Source organism: Lepus europaeus, chromosome 4, assembly GCF_033115175.1.
Source record: "Lepus europaeus isolate LE1 chromosome 4, mLepTim1.pri, whole genome shotgun sequence".
In the NCBI taxonomy this organism is placed as follows: Eukaryota; Metazoa; Chordata; class Mammalia; order Lagomorpha; family Leporidae; genus Lepus; species Lepus europaeus.
Window position 1 is genome coordinate 30681079 of NC_084830.1, and position 26550 is coordinate 30707628.

Genomic DNA, 26550 nt, shown 5'->3' on the forward strand with positions numbered 1-26550 from the left:
TAGGCATTGGATAGCATCACTCAGTCTTTTCCACAATATTCTATGTACCTATTTCACTTTTCCTTTCTGCAGATTGACCATATAAGCAAAGGCTGCATCATTTCTATTTATATCTCCGCCATAAACAGAAAGTGATGTTGCAATCTCAATTCCAAATTTCCAAAGAGAGAAACAGAGTGTCCCAACTTTCATATTTATTCTGGTCATTGATCATGTTGCTGAAGTGAGTTATGAAGTAAAATTATAGCCATAGGAAACTTGCTCTGGAAGGGGCAAGAGTTAAGTTATGAGTTGTCTCAAGTACTGAAGTCATTTTCTAAATTTCCTCTTTAATGTAGTTCCTTATTTACTCTATTTTCCTGTTCAGCTTCATATAGTAGATGTTTGAGATATAGATATCCAAATTATTAACATACAAAAATATATCATCTGTTGCTAGGGATGATGGAAACTGTTACTGAAAAGAAAGTTCTATACATAATTTCTCTTCTTATGCAAAATATTATAAATTCAAATAATGATTTTTGATAAAAATTGATTGATAGTGAAGGGAATAGCTGTCAAAATGATTGATATAAAATGTAGGTTAGTTTTGGAATATGTTCCAAGCACCCATATATCATTAACTGCTGTATCACTCTTCATATTGAGCTCTGGAAAATGGGATATAGAGTGTTAGATCTAGTGCTTGTTACAAAGAGTTATCATACAAATGAATTTTTTTAAAAATTTCACTCTATAGACTTTTAACACCCAGATACAATGTTTAAATAGCCATAAAACATTTAACCCTTACCAGAATAACCATGGTGATTGCGCATGATTTCCAGTTTATAACTGAAATGTATCCCTAAGTACATTGAAAGAAGGATAACTTAATTAATGTATTATTACCTTAATGATGAATATGATGACATGAATTATAACAGCAAAAGTCTCCAAACATACATTTAGGAATTAGAGCTCATTATTACTTCTGAATACAAACTCATAAAATTCAACTTTTCTTAAACAAGGAAGCTCAACAACAAAGTTCGTACTTAGTGAAAATCTCTTGCATGTTGTCTTAGGCATCTGATTTATCCCTTGATTTTTATGATCTTTGCCTGTCTACTTCAATTTTATTAATCACTTTATTAAGATTTATTTATTTATTTGAAAGGCAAAATTACAGAGAGGGGGTGGGGAGGGGAAGGAAAGACAGAGAGATTTTCCATCTGAAGTTCACTTCCCAAATGACCTCAACAAGAGAGGTAGGGCCAGGTTTTAAGCCAGGATCCAGGAGCTTCTTCTGGGTCTCCCATTGGATATAAACACTTGGGCCATCTTCCACTGTCTTTCTAGGCACATTAGCAAGAGGAAGTTGGTACGGAAGTGAAGTAGCTGGGACTCAAACTAGTGAAGATATCGAATGCCACAGCTTAACCAAGCTGCACCACAGGGCTGGCCCCAATTTTATGAATTTGCCTGTTTTTTCTTTGAAGATACATTAATTTTTCTTGGATAAGTGTTTAGAAAAGGCCCGTAAAATAATACATAAAATAGTTGTTTAAAAATATATTACAGGAGCCGGCTCTGTGGCATAGTGGGTAAAGCCACCGCCTGCAATGCTGGCATCCCATATGGGCGCCAGTTTGAATCTTGGCTGCTCCACTTCCGATCCAGTTCTCTGCTATGGCCTGGGAAAGCAGTAAAAGAACTTCCAAGTCCTTGGTCCCCTGAATCTGTGTGGGAGACCCAGAAGAAGCTCCTGGCTCCTGGCTTCAGATCAGTACTGCTCTGGCCATTGCAGCCAACTGGGGAGTGAAACAGTGGCTGGAAGACTTCTCTCTCCCTCTCTCTCTCTCTCTCTAACTCTCTCTCTCTCTCTGCCTCTCCTTCTCTCTGTGTAATACTGACATTCAAATAATAAATCTTTAAAAAATTACAGAGGAAAATTATATAAATATTTGAAGCCATACTTACGTATAATAAATACATATATATTCTAAGTTTTTTAAGAACTATGCTAGATATTCCAGTTAAATAATTACCTGATGTTAAAAACCAGATCTGGAAAATATGATACTTTGTGAAATAAACCAGTCCCAAAGGGACAAGTACCATCTGTTCTCCCTGACCTGTGATAACAGAGCACTAAAAAGGCAATCTGTAGAAGTGAAATTGACACTGGGAATCAATGACTTGAACTGCCCTTTGACTGTTGAGGAGCAAGTTTTTTTTTTTTTTTTTCATGCTATTTGTTGAATTCTTTATTTAACATAGAGTTAATCAAATGTGTATAAACTCAGTTGAAAATAGATCTTAGCAAAAAAAAAAAATATTCGTGGGAAGGCGGGCATGGTGGGAAGAATCACCATGTTCCTGAAGTTGTAATTATGAAGTGTAAAGCTGTACAGTTCTGCATACATTCCTATAGACTTACTTCTAAGGGTACTGTTTAAAAACTTACAATGTGATTCCCAAACCTCTTAAGCTGGGTATTAAAAATACAAATGTTAAAGTGATCATATGGATAGGATTAAGTGGTAAAGTGATCATATAAATAAGATTAGGGGTCTGGAAATAATAATAGACAAAATTAAAAAGGAGTGAATGCTCCAATATGGGAAGCAGACCACACAGAAGACTCAGAATGACAATTGCTTTAAATAGCACTCTGACCTCAGAATCAGCCCTTATGGTATTCTGGTCTGACCCAAAAAGCCCATGAGAGCATTTCAAGCATGCAAAGCCAATGCACTGTGGCAAAAAAGTATCCTACATTAAGGACCTCAGTGGGTGAAATCCCAGTGGAAAGAAGTGGTCATCAAAGAAGGAGGTACTTCACTCTGAAGAGAGGAGAGAACTTCCGCTTTGCTTATGGCCTTGTCTAAATACTGATGGAGTTTGTGGATTTAAAAGGCTTCTGTAGACTAGACAGCTCATGTAAATAGCCTTAGTTGATCACTGAAAGAATATATAGTACATTGATTGTTAGGAACAGGAATCACTTTGCACTAGCTTCCCATGCAGGACCTCTGACCTCAAAGAGTTGTAGTATGAGCATTAGCAGTAAAACTTGTTCTCAAAGATTTGTTTTGTTTTAGTGTGTTAAGTGGAGAGTTTTCTTATGTAGCATAAGGTTTTTCCTTAATTAATGACAAAATTCATTCTCAAGGTCTTACTTTCTTTTAATGTATTAAGTGGAGGATATTCTTATGTCCCATAATTATAGTTATATCTGAGCACTCACAAAAGATGTATCCTTCTTGAGTGCTTCTTTAAAGTTAATCAAGTTTCTAAAAAAAAAAAAAAAGAAAAGAAATTAACTTCAAGAAGCAATGACTTTGAACAGCCCTTGTCATCACTGTTGAGGAATAATTTTTTTTTCTTTTTTGTGCAAATTGCTGAACTCCTTACTTATTATAGAGTTTGTCTTCTGTGTATAAAGTTAATTGAAAACAGATCTTTGTGGAGACTGGGACCAGGAATGGAAGAGGGAGAAGGAGGAGGGATGGGAGATTGGGTGGGAGGATGGGTTTGGTGGGAAAAATCACTATATTCCTAAAGTTGTACTTATGAAATACATGATGTTTGTATTCCTTAACTAAAATGTTTCTTTGGGAAAAAAAAACAAAAACAAAAACAAACAAACAAAAAAACAGATACAAGGGGCTGACGCTCTGGCGTTGCAGGCTAACCTCCCCCTGCAGCTCCAGCATCCCCTGTGGGTATCAGTTTGTGTCCTGGCTGCTCCTCTTCTGATCCAGCTTTTTGCTCATGGCCTGGGAAAGCAGTGGGAGATGGCACAAGTGCTTGGGCCCCTGCACCCATGTGGGAGACCCAGAAGAAGCTCCTGGATCCTTGGATTGGCTCAGCTTTGGCTGTTGCCATTTGGGGAGTGAACCAGCAGATGGAAGACCTTTCTCTCCATTTCTCCTTCTCTCTGTCTGTAACTGTACCTCTCAAATAAATAAATAAAATCCTAAAAAAATAAATTATTGGAATGATGAAAATTCCAGCAAGCTAAGTCATTTGTTTTAAAATTTCATGAAAACTAAAGAGAAATATTAAGTATCTATCCTAAATATATAAAGAATATCTATTAATTCTCTGATTCGTTGAAAAAACTCAAGATGTAAGAACTAAGATAAAACATTGAAAATAGATAAAGAGTTAAGGAGGATAACTAATATTCACTAATTAATTAATTTAGTTAATTACAATTAATTAAGCTAATTAATTAAAGTTTTTTTTTTAATTTAGTCATTTATTTGAAGGAGCTGCAGAGAGAGCATGTGAAAGAGAGACAGCAATATCATCCATCTACTGGTCTACCTCCTAAATGGCCACAACAGTCAGAGCTGAGCTGGTCCAAACTCAGGAACCAGGAGTTTCTTCCTGGTCTCTCATGTGCGTGCAGGGGCCCAAAGACCTGGGTCATCCTCTGTTGCACTCCCAGCAGGGAACTGGATCAGTAGTGGGAGCAGCCAGGAACTCAAACCAATACCCACATGGGATGCCGGCATCACAGGTGGCGGCTTTACCCACTAGGCCACGGCACCAGCCTTCACGTCTTGAAATCCTGTACTGCATTTTACATAACGTGTTAATTTATTTTAGGAATTATTTATTTATGCAAAAGTCACAGTTACAGAGAAAGAGAAAGAGATAGATTTTTCATCCATTAATTCACTCTCAGGTTGGCAGTGACAAGCTGGGCTGATATCAGGAGCCATAAACTTCATTTAGGTTTCCCAAGTGGGTAGTAGGGACTCAAGCACTTGTACCATCTTCTGCTGCTTTTCCCAGTCCATTCACAGGGAGCTGGGTCAGAAATGCAGCTGCTGGGGATGCTGATGTCCCAGAAGGCAGGTGTACATACTACACCACAACACTGGCCCCAGCATCCTAATTTGAATCAATTTAAAGTGATTTTCACTTAAATATTGATTGTTGTTGATACTTGATGTTAATTATTTTAAATTACTGATACAAAAAACTTCTTAATATTAATTTTCACAATGCATATAATTATTTGTACTGAGCACTTTTATTAGTAAATATTAGCAAAAATGGCTTTTTAAATGAATTATCTTTCCTTAGAATTTTTTTTAAAAGATTTATTTATTTGAGAGACAGAGTTACAGAGAGAGGTAGAGACAGAGAAAGAGACACGTCTATTGAATGGCTCATCCCAAATGGCTCCAACAAGCCGGATCTGGGCCAGTCTGAAGCCAGGAGCCAGGAGCTTCTTCTGGGTCTCCCACATTGGTGCTGGGGCCCAAGCAATAGGGTCATCCTCCACTCTTTCCCAAGCCATTAGTAGGGAGCTGAATCAGAAGTGGAACAGCTGGGACTCAAACTGGCACCCACATGGGATGCTGGCACCATAGGCTGGGGCTTTAATCAGCTGCACCACAATGCTGGCCCTGTCCTTAGAATTTTTAAAATTGGGTAATGTAATTTTTATATCTTTACTTTTTAGAATTAAATTGTGTTATGTATGTTAATTGTTATTTTGAGTCAGATCAATCGATAGAAATAGAGACTTATGGATAGATAGGATAGAGACTTACGTAAAATATACTATTAAGTAAACATTATTGACAAATTCTTTGCTAATGCACTGATATTTAGAGCAAATATTTGGTGATGACTTTGGCTAAACCAATTCTGAATTCTGAAATTACTAAATTTGCATTATTCTCCTTACATTAGATATTTGATATAGATATTTGTGATTCTAACGAAAATCTTAATGTTAATGATATATAGAACATCTTTAAAAAGATTTTTTAAAGATTTATTTATTTCTTTAAAGAATTACAGAGAGAGAGGGAAAGATCTTCCATACACTAGCTTACTTCCCAAATATCCACAGTAGCTGGGGCGGGGACAAGCCGAAGCCAGGAGCCTAGAATTCCATCCTGGCCTCCCATATGTGTGTAGTGGCCCAAGCATTTGGGCCATCTTTTGGTGCTTTCTCAGTCACATTAACAGGAAGATGGATCAGAAGCAAAGCAGCTGGGACTCGAACTGGCACTTCAATATGGGATGCTAGTATGCTAAGTGACAGCCTAACTCATTGCATAGCCCCCTTAAATAAATTTAAATTCTACAGTGTCTGGTTAATAGTTAAAACAATGGTTATTGTGACTTCAGAACATTTACAATTGGGGGGGATCTTATAGTAAAAAGACAAAATTTTATTTAATCCAGCATTTTCTCTTATCTGATTAGTATAAAAATTTGATGAAATAACCACAATTTGCCCTTTAAGGAATAATAGAATGATTTACATTTATTTTATCTAAAGTAGCACGTGATATAACTTCACTTTGTTTAGTAAAATAGTCTTACATTTAATAGTCAAATAATTTTATGTTAAATAATTAGAATTTCTTCCTTTATCCAACATTTGCTAAGCTCTGAGTGCACAAGGGTGAAAACACACAGTCTGGTGAAAACAAACTGACATTTTGGAACTGCATGGGTCAGTTAGAATGGATGATTTCATAGGATAACTGCAAGTTGTTAAGGAAATACACAAAAAAGATATTTTTCCTAATTTGTTGCTCCTGGGAAAGTTTTCTAGCAAAGATGTTTTCGCCAAATCTTTTAGTGTAAGAACGAGGAAAAGAAAGTTAGGAGAAGCATCCCATGTGGGAATAACTACATAAAAATAGCCATGCATTCTGGGGATCCAAAGTTCAAGATTACTTGAGCACAATGTATATACAAGTTAAATGGTTAATAATGATGCTACAGAGATAGTCAGTGGTCAGGTTATGGAGGTCAGTGTAATTTTATCCTAACAGCTGAAGAACCTTTAAAAATATGGAAATTTGTTGGAAATATGGGTTTTGAGATCTGCTCCAGATCTACAAAGTTAGAAAATCTGGTGAGGGGGCTCAGCTGTCTGTGTTTTGATAAGATGTTCCTGGTAATTGTGATGCCAAAGTTTGAGAACCAAAGCCTCTAAGGAAAGATGTTGAGGACTAAAACCGGATATGTAAGACTTGGAGGTGCCATTGTCAGTATTTGGTGGTGAATTGCATGAGAAGAATATAAATTGGTAAAATATGTCTTGATTAACAAAAACTTAATTTATCTAAGTTGGATATTATAGAACCAGTTTTACTAAAGAACAGAATTGAAAACTGTATATAATCAATCAAATAAGACAAAATCTGTTATGTCATATTGCACAACTTGAGAGAATATGTAAATTGTTTATTCTGAAGCACAGTTCAGGGGACTCATAACAAATACTATCTGTGTGGTGGCTCTTGGAGTCAGTCAATATAGTAACATTGATTGGGGCATCAAGAGGTAGTCTTCAGAGACTAAAGTGAAAAGTGACACATCATGAGATAACTAGAAGGATAAAGGTTGTCCTAATATATTGATTATTGAAATTGAATAGTTCTGGTATCAATCATATAGTTCTGGATAGTAATGATTATAAGATAAATGATGATATTTAGCTAGTCAAAGATCCAAGTGGAACCATTGTATCAGATTACATCACATTAGTCAGTCTCATGTGTCTTTGGCTGGTGGTAGTAGACTAACAGGAAGGCAGAAAACAGGGTCTGACAAACAAGTATGAAAATAGAGCTGTGCCTTCTCAGATACCATTTGCTAGGGAAGCCTTTAAGCAGACCTATCTATTTCTTGTCTTGTCTTCCACCATTAATATTTAGTAAATTTTGTTGATTTTTCCTAGTAATATATTTTGACTATATGACTTCCTTCTCAGACTTAATGTCTCAAATTAATCCAGCTCTTTCCACTTTAATCTCAAATGATAGTGGTCAGCTTCATAAATAGAATAACTGATCTTCATTCTTTCAAATACTATTGCCTGCTATTTGAGGCTCCTCAGAACTGATTCTTACTTAGGTGCCCAATTTGTAACTATTATAACTAGCTGTAAATTATTATAACTAGAATTTATTTAAAATCTATGTGCTCTTCCAGGGTATTTAATTTAATCCTTAAAACAAATCTCAAGACAAAAGCAATATGATTTATACATGAGAACCAAAGTCTCAAAGAGGCAATATGACTTAATAAAATAAATCCAGGTCCAGAATTAAAACCACATATACATTACTCTAAGGTCTGCTAATTTATTTCCTATGCCCCATTGCATCCCACTTTATCTACCCCTCAGCTTCCCTGTTCACTTTTTGAATTATACATGCCAATCTATCAAATGTACTCTTTTTTCATAAAACATGATGCATATTTTAAGTCACATAGAATTTTTCATCATGTTCTTATCTTCTCTACTTATATGTCACTCACTGTCTAACTTTAGTGTTTGTTGAAATCACCTGAAGGCCTTATTAAAACTGCTGGTCCCCACCCCAAGAGTTTCTGACTCAGTAGGTTTAGGGTAAGTCCCCAGAATTTGCATTTCTTGCAAGTTCCTTGGTGATATTGATGATTTAGTGAGGATACCATGCTTTGAGAACAGTTGCCCTATGTGTTTATCTAAATTCAACAACCTTAAAAGTTTAATGCAAAATGCATGACTTCCTATGTAACATTCTGTTACCACAACAACCTTCAGTAAGGTTTTTTTTTTTCTATTAGTTGCTATATTTGATGTTATACTTGTTCATTTATTTTTTTCTTTCAATTGCCATAGGTGGGAAGCGTTGTGCAGTTCCACTGCAAAAAAGGACACCTTCTACAAGGTTCTACTACTCGTACTTGCCTCCCTGACCTCACATGGAGTGGGATTCAGCCTGAATGCCTGCGTAAGTATTCTGGGTGACAGATTATTCTTATCATGGGAATGAATGTGCCTTCTATCTTTTCTATCTTCCACTTTTCCAGTTGTGAAAATATAGTTGTATCAATATACCAGATGTAAATTGATTTTTAGATTATTATGAAATGTATCATGCATGTAATTGTATTACTATATAGTAAGTCATTCCCAACGGGAAGCACTCTCAGAAGAAGTCATAAGGCATGAGGCACAATTTTGTTCTTTTTATAAAGCTTTTATAATTGGGTTTAGTTTGAATACTTGGTAATTTTGGTGGTGATTAGCTTTTAGGTTCAGAGATCTGCACCTGTCAATTTGAAGTACTCTAATAACTCTTAATTTTAAAAATCACTTGTAAAAGAAGTCTGAGAATCTGGGGAAAACTAGAAACATCTATGAATAAAAATACTCTTAGACACAAAAATGCTTTCAGGATCTCCTGAAGCCTTAACTGTCCCTGATCCTAAGTCGAGAGCACTTTTTTTAGAAATTGATAAAGAATAAAGCTCAAGGTTACTAAATGGAATTTTCTAATATTCAATTAGAAATAAATTTCAGCTGGTCAACTGTTTGTCTCTTCTTTCCCTCCAGTTCCCTCTCTTTGTCTCTTCCCCATCTTTTTTTTTTTTTTCAAAAAGATTTATTTATTTATTTGAGTCAGAGTTACACAGAGAAGGAGAGGCAGAGGCAGAAAGAGACAGGTCTTCCATCCACTGGATTGGCTGCAACAGCTGGCGCTGCACCGATCCGAAGTCAAGAGCCAGGATCTTCTTTAGGGTTTCCCACATGGGTGAAAGGGCCCAAGGATTGGGGCCATCTTCTTCTGCTTTCCCAGGCTGTAGCAGAAAGCTGGATTGGAAGTGGAGCAGCCGGGACTCGAACTGGCACTCATATGGGATGCCCGCTCTGCAGGCGGTGGCTTTACCCACTATGCCACAGCAGCAGCCACAGCAGTAGCCCCTCTCCCCCATCTTTTAAATTCTGTGTCTTCTGGAGAAAAATTGCATTAAACTATGTCTGAAATATATATTGTGATTTCTATCTCAAAATTTTCTTGACTTGACTATGGAATATTAACATCATTCTCTTTCTTAATATAGCCCACAGCTGTAAACAACCAGAAACTCCTGCTCATGCAAATGTAGTAGGAATGGACCTTCCTTCCCATGGGTATACACTAATCTATACTTGCCAGCCAGGCTTCTTCTTAGCAGGTGGAACAGAACATAGAGTGTGCAGATCTGATAACACCTGGACTGGAAAAGTCCCTATTTGTGAAGGTAAGTTTTCTCTTTAGAATCTTTTTGTACAGGAGATTTTACTGTTAAGTGCTCCTCAGAGGCAAGAGATGGAAACAAAACTCAGGTTAGCTTTGAACAAGAAACTTTGTTGGCCAACTCCAATGAAGAGTTTGAGTAATGTGAAACCTCTGAATCCAGAAGCATGAAAATAACACTTAGTTTTTTCTGGTAGCTTCCATTCCATACTGATATTATTCTTGCATTATTATTTCTTCAAGTTCACTTCTCCCAGATAGGTCAACTCATTTTCTAGGGCCATGACCACAAAGTACCAAAGCTAGTTGGTTAAACACAACATTTTTTTTTCTTTCCTTTTACAGTCCTGAAGACCAGGTGAAGGTATTGTTAGGAACTTACACCCTCTGTAAGCTCCAGGCAAAAATCATTCCTTGCCTCTTCCCATCTTCTGGAAGCCCTGACAATATTGGTGTTCTGTGGTTCATAATCTCACTAAAACTTCTGCCTCCATTTTCATAATGCCTTCTTTCATGTGTAGCTTTCTTTACATGCTCTCCTCTTCTTGAAAGATAAAAGCCACTGCATTTGAGGAGTAATTCTTCTCAAGACATCTGACTAACTATATTTGCAAAAATTTATTTCCAAATAAGATCATATTCTGACATTCCAGGTGAACATAAAAATTGGGGGTACAACATTTGACCCATTAGAGTGTTAAAAAGTGCTACCGGATTCCTGGTTTCAATCTCTTCTGCCAGAGTGACCCTAATAGAAAGACTGTTTCCCACATTTTGGTCAGAAAAGTAGTATTTAAGAGTATGATTGTTTCAAATATGAACTGAGCTTATCCCCAGATCTGTTACTCAGATAGAGTTATTATTGTTACTCTGACTTGTTCTGAGTGAAGTGCTGGTTGCTCAGGACAGTTCCCAGGTGGACAAGATGTAATGAGTATACCATAGGAAAGGGTTATATTGCTAGAAGAAGGAGAAAGAAAAAAAAAATTAAAGTTCTTGATAAGGTCATCAATAAAATCCTTTTCCTTACATTCAACAAAATTTCTTTAGGTCTTCTAATTTATTAAAGATTTATTTTATGAATTTAGAATGCAGAATGACAGAAGGAAAAGGAGAGACAGAGAGAAAGACATATTCCATCTTCTGGTTCACTCCCCAAATGGCCACAATTCTGGGGCTGAGCAGGCTGAAACCAGGAGCCCAGATGCCATACAGCTCTTCCCCAGGGGTGCCAGGGGCCCAAGGACTTGTGCCATCTTCCACTACTTTCCCTGGCACATTAGTTGGGAGTTGGATTGGAAATTGAGCAGCAGGGCCTCAAACCTGTGCTCTGATATGAGACACCTGCATTACAGTTGGCAGTTAACTTGTGCCCTTGTGACACCAGCCTCCAGTCTTCTAATTTTTGATCCTTTCCTACATTCACGAATGACAAAGATTTATTCTTTCTTGAAATATTTTTCCTATCTTCTCTCAGCCCAACCAAACACTACCTTGATTATTTTTCCTTTCTAAATCTGTGTTCATGATTGAAATCCTTACTGTATGATAACTTTTTATTGTTTTCTTTCTTTGCTTGTCATTATTTGTTTCAACTTTCCTGTCTTATCTGCCCTTGCTAATCTAGAATATAATCTCAGTAACAACAGAACTTGTTCAAAATGTTTTACCTGCAATACTGTCTTCTAGATCAATGTCTTATACCAGTGCCTTAAATTTAAAAAGTGTTCAGTAAATGTATTTGGAATGAATGAGTGCTTTGCTCCTTCCCAGTTCTTGTATCCATTTTCCATTTCCTTTATAAATGTATTATTTTCCACTCATGATTTTCTAAAGGCTCAGAACTTTTTCATTTCCTCATTTTGTTCAGTATCCTATCCAAGGAGATATCATTCAAGTCAATGGCTTCAATACTATCCTTTATAACGATTACTTATAGATTAATATTTCTGGCTCATTTATCTTATCTTTTTTTTTTTTTTAAGCTTCAGGCTTGTGGATGTTGTTGCTTACTTATCATCCTGGTTGGATTTCTCAAAGATGTTTCAGTACTCCACACAAGCAAAACTAAAGTTATAAATTTCTTTTCCCTGTGTTCATCTACTTTTGGTATTACCTATTCCAGTGATAAATTATGTAGTAATTCAAATGAAGAGTATAGTTATCACATTAGATATCTTCCTATCTAAATCCACCATGATTTGCATAGTTTTCTTATCAATGTATTTGCTTTTTACCTTCCCTACTATAGTAATGTAACTCAGTATTTTCTCTACTGGGATTAGGACAGTAGCCTTTCGCCTTCTCTGGCTATATCAATACTTGCTCCTTTCTAAACTTGTCTTCCCTTTGCAGCCAAAGTAGTATGCATCCAGAATACTTCCTCTTAAAGCCTTTTAAAGGCATTAGAGTGTTTTTAGAACACATGGCCTGCAAAGCATTGCATGTCATAGCTACTGTAATTTTGCTGTCCCTCACCGCACCCAAATGATTTGCTGGGTTTGGAATGCTTTGGGTTTAGCTTAAAATGTTAAAGATTTTCACCTTTGATGTTCTCAAACTTCAGGTACACTATGAGCTGTTTTAACAAATTTTTTGTCTTTAAAATGTACCCTACCCCAACACTGTTTGCCTTTTGTCAACAGGCACATACTCTCTGCCTTCAGCTTCCATGTTGGAAACAGCTGTTTTCCATGTGTTCCTATACCTCTAAAAAGAAACAGTATCCGGAGATGATAAGGCAGAGCTAATCTGCCCCAAACTATTGCATGAAAATGGGGATAATTGTTGGTGTTATTTGCTGAACAAGAGTGTTGAGTAGGGGATTGAGATGTCCTGGACAGCAAGACATTACAGAGAAAATTACATGATGTATCAGGGAATAAAGTTGGCGATGTATCACATTCTCTCTGTGTGTGTGTTTCTAATTATTTAAATCTGTTAATTCCATTTCTTTTCATAGCTGGTTCCAAAATATTGGTGAAAGATCCTAGACCTGCACTAGGAACACCCAGTCCAAAGTTAAGTGGTTAGTAATTTTATCTGTCTTTTTGGAAGTAATTGTTCCATTGTTTTCATGATATAATGACCATTTACTTAGGAAAATATGTTTATTATGACAAAATTATGCATCTGACTCTTGAATTTGAAAATGTATATTATAATTACTTAATTTAAAGGATTGCAATACCACAATGTTGATATTCTGAAATATTGTTTAGAATTATCTCAATTTCCTTGTCTCTAAAAATGAATAAGATTATTGAACAGTGAGCTTCATGAAAATGAAGTGTAAAGTGCTGTGTCCTCAGTAAGGGCTTCATATATAAGAACTACTTTTTCACATTATATTTTGTTTATGTGATATAAATGAAAAGCTTAAAGTAAAACTAAGGGCTTAGCATCTAATCCTTAACTTGGAGACAGATTTAACCCAGTTTTATTGGGCCAAGGACAGTGTTAGGATACAATTTTAGTTGGATTCAGAATTTTCAATGTATGTAATATAAAAGTACAGTGCCCATAAATCTCTGAGACTTATATTGATTTATTCAACACTCAGTAAAAACTTCCTGAATGCCACTATGATAATAAAAGAACATGTTAGCATAAGATATATTTTATTAGCAGTTATTTAGTAAGCTACTGGAGCCACAATTATCCTGTTTTATCTATCAAGTATCGATAGTGGAGGCAGGTAACAATTATCTAAATGCTTCACATTCATTCTCTTATTTAATTTGTACATCCAACTATGTTAACAACATGTTAGTCATGCAGAAATTCAGGATTAGAGTTAAGTGTTTATGCAAAATGACAGTTTATAATTTTTATAAAGGAGGGGCTTAAATACAAGCAATTTAACTCCAGTGACCACTGTCTAACCTTTCTGCTATATTTTATCACATTTCACCTCTCTCCCATGAGAGTTAGAAAATTCCGGTGACAATTCTTTTATTTCTAAAAATACCTTTAAAAATACCTGTAAAGCTGTCGAAATGATATAGTCTTGTTTTTCTTCAGCAGCTTCTATTATTGGAATAACTGAACTCATAAGTAAAGGGGGCAAAGACATAACCTCTCCTAAAAGTCTCCCGGGGCCCTTTTGCAAAGGGGGAGGTGGGCAGTGAACTATTTGCTCTTCTTCCCATGAATCTATTCCCGCTATTAAGAGAGAAGCAGGCTTCTTTGACAAATGCATGGATTGACTTGGTGCAGTGAAATCATTTTATTTTTCTGATAATTGAAAAATAATGTTATAGGGCACCAAATATAAGTGAAGTTTATATTTACATGAGTTTTAAATATAAGCTTCATATCTTTAGGTGGTATCATCTATTTCCCTATTATTGATGAAATATCAACAAACCTATGTTATTACACTTTTAATTGTTTCTAAGTTATGACATACTCTAACTTGGAGAATTCATTTCATTATACCTCTTCAGCATTACTGAGTATTTAGCAAAATACCATTATACCAGTAATATTTTAATATAATATTTAGTACTTTTACTTATAGAACACTGTAAAATTAATGTGTGGTTTGTTTAATTTATTCACAGTTCCTGATGATGTGTTTGCCCAAAATTATATATGGAAAGGCTCTTATAATTTCAAAGGAAGGAAACAACCCATGACTTTGACAGTTACTAGTTTCAATGCTTCCACTGGAAGAGTTAATGCAACATTAAGTAATAGCAACATGGAACTGCTACTTTCAGGTAAGACATTCAAAAACCATAACATTTTCTTCATTTATATCATAATTTCATCATTATACTACTTAGTATTGTACAGTTTGTTAGCATTTAACATTTGTTTTAAATGATATTGGTTATTCATTTAGAAATAAGACTTTTTGGTTTTTGGATAGATGAATGGATATTAATACATAAATTTGAAACTCTGGGTTTGAAAGTTCCTTCAAGAAAATTGTTATATAGTTAGAGTTTGATGTTATATAATAGGAAAGAACTTTTAACTTAATTTGAATTCAACCAAATCTTTTTCTATTCTTATAAAATTAGAAACCAGGTCAGTGATTTCCAAAATATTTGGTAGCCACAAAATCATTGTTTAGGTGGACACTGAAAATTTAGAAAACAGAGAAATATTCATTTGATTGGCAATAGAAGACCCAGAGAATACTCAACCTCCTTGTTTCTATTTCCACTATCTAATAATTATGTACCTCTTTATCTTTGATTTCTGTTCTTTCTCATATTCAGATTTTTTCTCCAATCCATCTCCTCAGGTAGTACTTTCCATGTCCTTATCTAAAATAACCTCCGTATAATAAGCACTTAGTCAGACACACTCAATCTGTATCCAAAGGGTAAGACAGGGTTAGCCATTTTAGATTATTTCTTTTCTCAATTGGAACTTATATCATATTATTTGTACTTACTCCAACAACCTAAGCTCTAAGAAGGAAGCTTTTTACCTTCCAATTCATTAATATATCCCCAGAGGCTAGACAAACATCTGGTACAAAATAGACTTTAATAAATATTGTCAGATTGTTGAATTTGAATTATTTTTTCTGATTTATAAAAAATTGAGCACTCTAATATTTTAGTGTGCACATATGAAGTATATATTATAGCCTTCTTGGTCATAAATAACTATTGACAATAAAATATTTGTTAATAAATAAAATGGGATATACAATTATTTTCTATTGATCTTGTAAATATTAGATCATGTTTTGAATGTGTATATGTTATTGAATGGTCTGCATTAAACTAAATATATACATACTAGAATTCAATGTGTATTACAGTTTAAAAATACACACAGAATACAAAGAAGCTTTATATAAATAAGAGTAGTAAATCGAATTGTACTAGTGATTTATTTAGCATTGAAGTGTAAATAATCCCTGTTTCTTCTGGCCTTTTATTTATTACATTATCACATGTGTTTTAGTTAGTTTTGTACCTTCTTTCATACCTCCTACCTGGAAATTTAAAAAAAATAAGAACAACCAATATTCATATTTCTGGCTCCAGCACTACCTAAACTACTCTATTTCACAGAGCAGGGACCTAATTCTTTTGATATGTATACTTGATGATTTTATTTATTTATTTTTGAAGATTTATTTATTTGAAAGGCAGAGATTGGGAAAGAGAAAGAGAGAGAGAGAGAGACTCATCCATCCACTGCTTCATTCCCCAAATAACTGCAACAGCCAAGTCTAGGAAAAGCCAAAGCCAGGATCCAGGAACTCCATTGCAGTCTCCCATGTGGGAAGCAGGGTCCAAGTACTTGGACTATTTTCCATTGCCTTCCCAGGAACATTGGCAGGAAGCTGCATCAGAAGCAGAACAGCCAGCACTTGAGTCAGCACTCAGATAGGGGATGATGGCATTGCAACCGGAAACTTAACACAGTGCACCACAACACCGCCCCTACTTGTTTTTGAAATGTGATTTGGGCAGATATTTGACACGTGGTTAATATGCATCTTGAGATGCTTGCATCCCATATCAGAGTGGCCCGGTCCTCAGTTCTGGTTTCACTCCCAATTCCAGCTAATGTACACCCAGAGAGACAACAAGTGATGTCACAAGTACTTAGGTCATTGCTACCCACATAAGAGACCAACATGGAGTTCCAGATTCATAATCCTCACTTGTCCCAGGATCTTCTCTTTAAGACATTTGGAAATGAAACAGTGGACAGAGTGTCTGTCTCTGTGTTTTTTTTTTTTTTCTCTCTCTCTGTCATTCAGCTTTCAAATAAATAAAAACATTTTTATAAAAAAAAAAAGAAAATTATTTGTTTGTGAAATCAGGAAATGATATTGTTAGGAGTAATAGGAATTAATTTTAATGCCCTGGTAATTTGAGACCCTCAGATGAGATTTAAGTTGAAAATTTCAGATGAAAGAGATATCAGTAGATAGTGCTGGATTTGTCAAAATTATTGTGGGTATAAAGTCAGCCTTGACTTGGGCCTGGTTTTATTTCTTTTCCTATTACATATCATACATTATGTGCCTAAGGAGTAATAGATAATAAAATTACAGCCTAACTATTTACAAAATTAAGTAGACTAAAATGTCCTTGTATTTTACAGGGGTATATAAAAGTCAAGAAGCTCGCCTAATGTTGCACATATATCTTATTAAAGTACCAGCTCATGCTTCTGTGAAGAAAATGAAGGAGGAAAATTGGGCCATGGATGGCTTTGTAAGTGTGCTTCTTCAAAAGCATGCTGGTGATTTAATGGCAAATTTGTATTTTTTTTTTTCAGAAAAAGTGTATTTCAGAAATTTAGCTAATTATGAATATAACACATAGTAGTATATATAAATATTTAGGATCCTAAAGGATTATTAGTTTCTGGTGTGTCTTGTTAATTTTGAGAGTATGTGTATGTGCATGTATTTATGTGAGCATAGGTTTTCATAGAATTCTTCAGTGGCTTAATAAACTGTTTTCAATCTATAGTAAACATTAAGAGAAATAAATCTAGATAAAATATAACTCAGCCTTTGTCCGAAAGCACCATTTTAGGCATATGAAACATACTTAAAAATACATCAGGAAATTATGTTCATTAAAATAAAAACACAAGTTCGGAATATTTTATAAATTTGTCTGTGAGGAAGAACTTACGTGAATTACTTCCTATGGAGAAACTGTTACTATAGCTTCACCAAGGAATCATGCTTTCTCCTATCCATTCATTCATGAGAATAGGGTTTCTAAATTGACAGTTGGAAGCAAGAAATCTTATGTTAATACACTCAGTGGGATTTGCTGGTGACTTAACATGAGAAATCAGACCATATCCTCTCAAAATATCAAGCCTTTTTTTTTTTTAAATAAGGAAAACTTAATGGGAAGGAAGCAGTTGTCATAGTGTCACTATTTGTGGAGTTAGTTCCTAATGCACTTGGATTACTTAATTGTATTATATTATCTACAAAAAAGCAAAACTAACTTACTCATTAAAATATTATAGTTTGAGCAATTGTCTCTAGAATTATTTCATTTTTAAAATGGCCATACTCATGCTGGTTCAAGTCCCTGCTGCTCCAATTCCAGTCCAGCTCCCTGCTGGTGCACCCGGAAAGCAGTGGAAGATGGCCCAAGTCCATGGGCCCCTGCACCCACATGGGAAACCCAGAAGAGGCTCCTGGCTCCTGGCTTTGGCCTGGCCCATCCCTGGCTGTTGCAGCCATTTAGGGAGTGAATCAGTGGATGGAAGATTCTCTCTCTCTCTCTCTCTCTCTCTCTCTCTCTATCTCTATCTCTATCTCTCTTTCTGTAACTCTGCCTTCAAATAAATAAAATAAATCCTTAAACGTGAAATAAAATGGCCATGCTCAGAATATGATGTCTGCTAATAATCATGTGGTCTTTTGTGACTGGCTTCTTTCACTTAATAGAATGGTAAATATGCCACTTAAAGCCTAAACTTACAATTGACCTATTGACAATCCTACCCACATCACCCTGGCCAAAGCAAATAAGAGAACCAAGCTAAACTCAGTGAGATTGGAAGTATTTTCCTAAAGAGGTTGGTGAGAGGGAGCAGAAGGAAGACATGTATGAGGAATACTAATCTAACCTAAAGAAACAATATGATTATATTTTAATTTTAATTGACCATTTCCCTCACTCTATTTAATCAGTCATTGACCTATATTGACAATAGGTTTCTTAGTATATAAGAATTCTCTATGTCTATTTAATCATATTTATATCCAATCCCTTGCTTTCCAATATCACAAGTATTTAAAATTAGAAATTTTTTCTTGTACTTTTAGTAACGGGAAATTTGGACACTGTGCTGTTTTTTTTGCATAGGAGAGAAAGACTCCTATAAGAAAAGAGTTCTGGATAATATTTATTTCAAAAAGAAACTGGGTATTTATTAAGACTGTGAAAATATAGCTGTGGCCAGTCTTCAGATTTAATATGACTTTCAAATATGTTTAGGTTTCTGCCGAGCCTGATGGAGCTACTTATGTATTTCAAGGCTTCATTCAAGGAAAAGATTATGGGCAATTTGGACTACAAAGGCTGGGTAATGTATTCATTTTGATATTGTGTAGGTTCTCTATTACCCTAGATGTCATAAGAAAGTACAGTGTATTCTGTACATTAGGTACACTTACTACATTTTGAATTCTTCATTGTCAGGACTATACATTGATATACTTCATGGCTACTTAAAATAATTACATTCTTTAGTATATTGGTTCTCTATGTACTAACTCTGAAATATATCATTTTTTCATATTTCTAATAAACATGACAAGTTGTCTTGCCCTTAGGCAAGTAAAAATGAGAAAAATGAGATAGATAAAAAGAAAATATTAAACTGTAAATTATTTTATCTCATGAGAGCTGTAATACTTTCCTTTCACTTTGAGTATTATTACAATTTTCTTACTCTTTTCAAAATGTAATGCCACTAACAAACTCAAAGTGTCTTGAAACAGAGATAACTGAGGAATAGGGCATTTATTGTGGCTTGATATTCTTCAAATATGTAAATTTTCTGCATTGGAAACACAGGATTTTTCATTCTTGCTTCTAGCTCTTCTCATATGTGCATAAATATTTAATGATGTTAAGGGAAGGTATTTATAAATATAACTATTGGTATATAATTTTCTTAAGTTATACTCTTCTATTATGTCATGCTAGCCTGGAAATTCAAGCTGTAAAATGTACTATGTGGTATTATTTTAAAAATTTTGAACATTATCATAAATAAATGGAATCACTGGAAAAAATAGCACATAAACTAAGTTACTGTTTTTTTTAAACCTGGACAAAGATATATCTTAGAAATGTGCCTTCTCTAAATGAGGGATAAGATGACATTTTACATAATGTCCTGCCTAATAATGTTAGTTTTAAAACAGGATAAAACATGCATTAACATGGTATAGTTGCACCATTATGTATTTTAATGCAGAATATTTTCATATAATATTTTCCAAAGTATCTCAAACACTGCATGTTAAAAGAGAGCCTATAGAAAAGGAGATATTATTTTCTGAAAAAAGCTGTCACCTAGCTATTTCCTGTTCCCCATCCCAAGACATTGACAAACCTGATTTTTCTCAATTCCTACTTCCATTAAAAGTCTATAGCCATTTGCTTAGAATCTTATACTATCTTACCCCTTTTTCATCCAGACATATTCTGTTGATTTTTATTATGAAATATTCCCTGTCTATCTTTTCATCCTCTTTGTAATGTTCTACATCAAATTTAACCTCCTTTCATATCGGAGTTGTTGCTACAACCTTCTTGCTATATCAGCTGCTGATTTGTACTCCCTCAAGTCCATTCTACCCTAGCTGCTTTCTAAACCTCTTATCTTATCACTAGGCCATTTATTTCTAAACACCTTTACAGAGGTGAGTAGTACTTTGAGATCTTCAGATATTTATTTCCTCCAGAATCCGGCTATGGTCTATGATTTTAGCCTCCTCCTCCACTTCAGTGCTTGTCACATCCTCCAGACAACCACTCAGCTTCCTGTTTCTAGGCTTATGAAGTCCCATGTCCATCTCCATTTATTGTTCTACTGTTTTCTTCCAGAACAAACTCTGACATAAGCAGATGGAATTATTCCTCCCTTTTCTAAAGCACATGATGCGTTATTCCACATTTACTGTCTACACTGGGTATCTGCAAGTCTTCCCACTATTGTGTAAACTCACAAGTTCAGGGACACTGCTTATTTTAGTTCATTCCTTACCTGGAAAAAATATCTCTCACAGCAAAATCATTGTGCAGAACTGTGTGGAAATTAGTTGTAGTTTCATGAGTTATTTTTATTTATTATGTAATTTCTAAATAGGTATCTTGAGAGTGGAAGAAATCAGTGTAAAAGTAGAAATCAAATATAAAATGGAGATGACTTTATATTAATCACTTTTTTTTTTTATTTTGTAGGACTCAATGTGTCAGAAGGTTCAAATTCTTCAAATCAACCTCATGGTACAAACAGTAGTTCTGTGGCCATTGCTATCCTTGTGCCTTTTTTTGCACTTATATTTGCAGGATTTGGATTTTATCTTTATAAACAAAGGTAAGTTTGTTGATCTTTAACTACAAATAGTTCCAAAACCTGTATTTTGTATTTATACTGCAATGGTTCAAATTCTAATTTCCATCTTTCTTCTGGGTTTTTAAAAGCTTGGTGTGCCAACTTTGGCCATAGTGTTGAAACCCTAATTTCACCTGCCCATACCTGCAGTACCACATACATATTCAGAAATTACTTTGTTAAATTGTATTGGCATTCAACCTAAACCTTCCAGCTTTTCCCTGATTGTTTCCTGGTAGAGAACTAATTATACAAACTATTTAATATTATTTCTTGTGTGAAAAGTGCATCTGAAGGCTTTGAATGAGGCCAACTGTAGTCTGCTCAGTGTCTCAAGCCCAGAAAGATGAATTAGTCCTTGAAAGAAATGACATTGAACTTGTATCAAATTCAGCTGCTTTGATTCAGCAGGCAACAGTTAAAAATCAGGATATCAGAAAATTTTTGATGGTATCTATGTCTCTGAAATAGAAACAGTTCAGCAGGCTGATGAATAAGGCCTACAAGTTGCTTGGCTACAGAAACAAGAACCTGGCTTGTGTCTTGTGGTATTTTAATAAAGCAATAAAAGATCTTTTGATTTGAAAAAAAAAATGAGGACTTTAGAGGTGTAAAATCTGCATTAAGATTTAAATTGGAAAGATGATATCTACTGACAGATTTATTTAGAGAACTAACAAAAGGCTTGTGTCTAGACCTCTTAACTCCCACAATAATACTGACTGAATATCGGATGACCTTAAGTAGCATCCTCTAACCCACTTATCATCTTTTGATTTTGAAGATTTTGCAGTTAATATGTTATATCTGTGTTAGCTGTAGCTTATGGTTGTACATAATTATTAGTAAGTCCTGCTCAATATCTGGGTGACAGGCTTTGCTATGCAATTCTCCACCATTTGGACAATTCTTTGAAAAGAAAAAAAATACGCAGGTAGCCAGATGATTACATGAATATTAGCTAAATGTTCCAAAACTGATGTTTTTATTGTCAGTATAATATCTGAAAATGATTTACTTAATATAATGTATATTTTTAAAGATTTATTTATTTATTTGAGAGGAAGAGTTATAGACAGAAGGAGATAATTCTTGTACATTTATTGTGATTTTTATTTAATTAGAAGGAAATAATGTTGTATTGATAGGAAAAAAAAATGGAAAAATGTGATCCAGTTGTGTTTGTGTTATGGTAGAATATGTTCCTGGTTAAGAACAAATTAGCAGAAACCTATGATAGCTTTCTAAAAACTTCATCTCCATGGAAATCACCTACAGGTGCACTAGTGATAGTAAAATAGCATAATATGACAAATGTAAATTGTGGTGAACTTAACTGAAATCTGTAGTATGTGATGTATAGAAAGGAGTTAAGAAACAACTTTATTTAAAGATATTTTTTTTTGGAATTGGGATCCAGAAACAAGTAGAGGCAAATCTGCCTTTGTAATATTACCGATGTCTGCAGAACATGCAATGAGATTAGGGAAGGAGAAATTAGAGGCTTTTGTATATACTTACTCTAATGTATAGTATCCCCTTCTTGTAAGTTCATGACTGGCTCCTTCTTGTCCTTCAGATATCAGATTAAATGTTACCTCTCCACAGATGCTTTTCCTTATAACCTCTCGTAAAATACCTGCCATATAAACCATTTTCCTTTTTATCATAGTAATTCTCATTACCTACTGTTTTTATCATTTTACCTATAACTTCTTCAATGTTTTCTATCCCCACGATGAGAGCTCCATTAGAGCATTGATTTTTGAATACTTTTTAAAGAATTAATATATTGAATGAGTAGGATGGTGCTGCAATAGAATACAAGCTCAGTAAATATTTGATGAGTAAATAAAAAGTAATAAGATTTAAATTCATAAGCATCATCATTATTTATTTATTATATAGATGACAAGTCATAATAGTAAATTATTATGGAATAAGAAAATCCATAATTATCAGACTATCATTTATTTATATTACTCATATTACTGCTATATCTAAATGTGTATTATATTAAAAAATTAAAATCACCCAAGATTTAAAAGTCACAAGTGAATTGTTCATTTTTTTTTTTTATGTTTGTTTATCGGTTAATACATTTATGTTGTGCACAAAAGTGATAACTGGAATATATTATGTTTGAGTCCCACTCTGCTGTTTCTAAAAGAAAGTTAACACAGAACTAATTAATGTTCTCCTCAACAGGACTGCACCCAAAACACAGTACACAGGATGTTCAGTTCATGAAAATAACAATGGCCAAGCAGCTTTTGAGAACCCCATGTATGACACCAATGCGAAATCGGTGGAAGGGAAGGCCGTGCGATTTGATCCCAACTTGAACACAGTTTGCACAATGGTATAATGTGGCAAATCTTTGCCTCCTTCAGAAGCCTGGGAATTGACACACAAAACAGTGCACATTTAGTTCACTGCTAAACAAATTAAAGCACACTTTTCAGGACTTGCTGGGTCACCTTTTCCTGAAGAATGATAGAGAAGAGTGTTTTTTCATAAACTGGACCATAATCCTTCTTCATGTTTACCATGGAGAGTTTTGCAGAAATTCGGCTGCACTCTGAGAGTGCTTACTCACAGTTTATTTGCTTTTTTTAAAAAGGAGATTATTCTAAAACATAAACTTATTTGCATATATTGGAGGAGCATCCACTATCAGTATTTCTGTGCTTTATAAACTATATTAGAGGAACTGGGTTTAAAAAAAAAAGATATAGGGTAGAAAATAAGAGCTATACTTACAAAAGTCAATAGATCACTGACTTTAACTGTCATGAGCTATATCATGCACATAAGTCTGCATTTCATTTCACACTACTGCCTATTCACTCTTGTTAATGGAAGCATTCTTTTTCTATTTTCATTGTTATTTAAGATTGAGTTATGCCTTTAAATGTTTATGAGTAATTTATGCCACAGAAAAGATAAGACCGCCCACTCTATTTTTGTCCTTGTGTATCAGATTTCTATTCTTCTTTTAGATTGGGTGCCATAGTCTGAAAATGTCAAGGTCATTGTGTTACCCTCTCAATTTTTCCATTTTGGAGTAACCAGTTTTATTCAGTGAGCCACAGGGTAGTGTTAATATCTTGCTTTGATGTTTTGTCATCCACAAACCATTTTGGCTGGCAAAAATTATCTGTAAGGATGACTTTGCAGTCACATGAGACACCACACTTATTACCATCCTTTTAATGTTTTTGAAAGAATCAAATAAGACCTATTGATAATCTATTGTATTCAGTTTATGATATATCTACATTTCCTTTCAGGTGAGCCTCCATATTTAACACTGCTTTTGATATTGTTAACTTCATGTATCAACGAGTTAGAAATATATTTTGGTCCAGTTCCCTAACATCAATGAAAAAAAAAATCTTTCAAACTACCCATATAAATTTGTTTCTAAACGTTGTGAATTTATCTTGTTTTCATATCTATATTTACATTTTTAAAAGGCAAGTTTCAGATACAGCAGTTTCTTTCATTGTCAGATTAAGATACTTTTGTAGATTACTGGTGGCTCATTTACAACTGTATCATACAGCATTGCCAGCAATTTTATTTACTAGGTCACTGTCTTCCTTTAAGAGCATGTTTTATTTCATTGAATAAAAGTCTGTACCCAGTGTGAACTCTGTTGTTGTCCCTTTCAAATGTGGATAACTCTGTGAACAGTCTACTTTTTTGTGTCATGAGACAGAGTGCCTAAGAGAAACCATTGCACCCAGGAGCACTGCTTGGATCTATCTCTCTACAACACTTAGCGAATTTCTTGTAAACCACTTTGAGATACATTGTTTTGGAAATTCATACAATTTTCTCAACATTGTACTCTACAGACAGGATGGGGTTTTAAATTTTATGCCATCAGTTATTTATTCTTGTTTATTCAAATGACTGCAATAACAATGATTCATTCACTAATGATAAGATTAATACATTTAAGATCTTGTTTAAACAATGTTTCTTCTGCAACTGGCTACTCCTCTTATATTAATGCATACACTTTTGTAAAGAAGTATATTTTTATGAAAAAACTTTGTAAAAGTATGATGTAAATTTTCAGTGCAATGTAAACAATAAAAATGGATAATTGCTTTTGTAAAATGACTATTCTTTTAAAAATTATCTGCTCTTTTAGCACTGGTTCGTCAAAGGAATGAACAACTGCATTTATTTTATGTTTTTAAAAGTTCAAAAGCTAATATTATATTGTTATAACGTAAAATATGAAACATGGGTATTTTTCTTCTGTATAATCCATGATTCCCCAAAGGTGACATTTACTTAGGTAAATAGAGTTCTTGTAAATATAATAGTACCGGGAGAACCTCACCTTAGAGCTTACTTGAAATATGAACATTTTAATATTATTAGCAAAATTTAGTTACCACTGGTGATTTCTATTATTCCTGCAGTATATTTTCAAAGAGACATTTATGTTCACCATGATTCAAAAATATGAACTCAGTAAACTTTTAAAGAACTCCATCAAACTGATTCTCAAAAACAAATTATTTTGCCAAGATATACCATTTACATAAATAAATGGATTATGTAAACATTTCTAGAAAGTTACTAAGTTTCTATAAAGTTTAAATCACAATTTTCTTAATTTCAATATTATTTACGAGTATTTTTCACAAAATGCCATGTCTTTCTATTATAGAACCTCAAGTTATAGCCACTATAGTTTATCTCTATTTGTAATACTTTCATTTTATAAATGAATGCTACATGATGTAATTGTACTACTTTTGTTAACTTTTTACTTATACCTTTCACTCACTTCATGTCTTGGATATTTCATTTTGGTTTTTTTTGTTTGTTTGTTTGTTTGTTTTTATTTCTATTATTCTCCATGATTTTTTTCTCATTTTCCTTTATATTCTTTCACTTTTCTCTTTTTTCTGAATATTCTCACCTTCTTTTACATGTCTTCTGCTTTTTAGCACTTTATTCATCCTTTTTTGTTTTTCTTCACCATTTATATCCTTATTTGCAAAACTTAGCAGCAATTTTAGTGGAAGCCTTATTGTACTTCTCAGATACAAAAGCACATTAAAGATGTAGCTTGCACCCAGAATCTATTGCTACTGGTAAATGATGAGTGATTGTGAAATAAACCCAAAAGCAAAATTTATTTTACTTATCCTTTTCACTTACAAGTGAGAAAAACAATAATACAACTATGACTAAACATCAATGAAATAATTGGATGATACTATTTTAATAACAATATAATGTCAAAAGTATTAGCTTGTGAATATCTATAAATTTTAAGGTAGGCATAGTTGATGTAAATTTAACAAATCTTTTCTATACAATTATGGGAGACCATGAAGCTGAAAAATAGAATATTTGTTTTAAATTGGGCTGAAAGAAACATCAG

General features: G+C 34.1%; 1 protein-coding gene across 2 annotated transcripts in view; it reads left to right on the forward strand.

Moving 5' to 3' along the window:
- The window catches only part of CSMD3 (CUB and Sushi multiple domains 3), a 1267615-nt gene extending 1244113 nt beyond the window's left edge, over nucleotides 1-23502 (forward strand). For both annotated transcript variants that reach the window (XM_062189471.1, XM_062189472.1), the window contains 8 exons: nucleotides 8645-8756; nucleotides 9871-10050; nucleotides 13009-13074; nucleotides 14612-14770; nucleotides 17133-17245; nucleotides 19004-19091; nucleotides 20981-21116; nucleotides 23343-23502. In XM_062189471.1, coding sequence (XP_062045455.1) covers nucleotides 8645-8756; nucleotides 9871-10050; nucleotides 13009-13074; nucleotides 14612-14770; nucleotides 17133-17245; nucleotides 19004-19091; nucleotides 20981-21116; nucleotides 23343-23502 — 1014 coding nt within the window. The remainder of the gene's footprint in view (nucleotides 1-8644; nucleotides 8757-9870; nucleotides 10051-13008; nucleotides 13075-14611; nucleotides 14771-17132; nucleotides 17246-19003; nucleotides 19092-20980; nucleotides 21117-23342) is intronic.
- Nucleotides 23503-26550: the final 3048 nt, after the last annotated feature.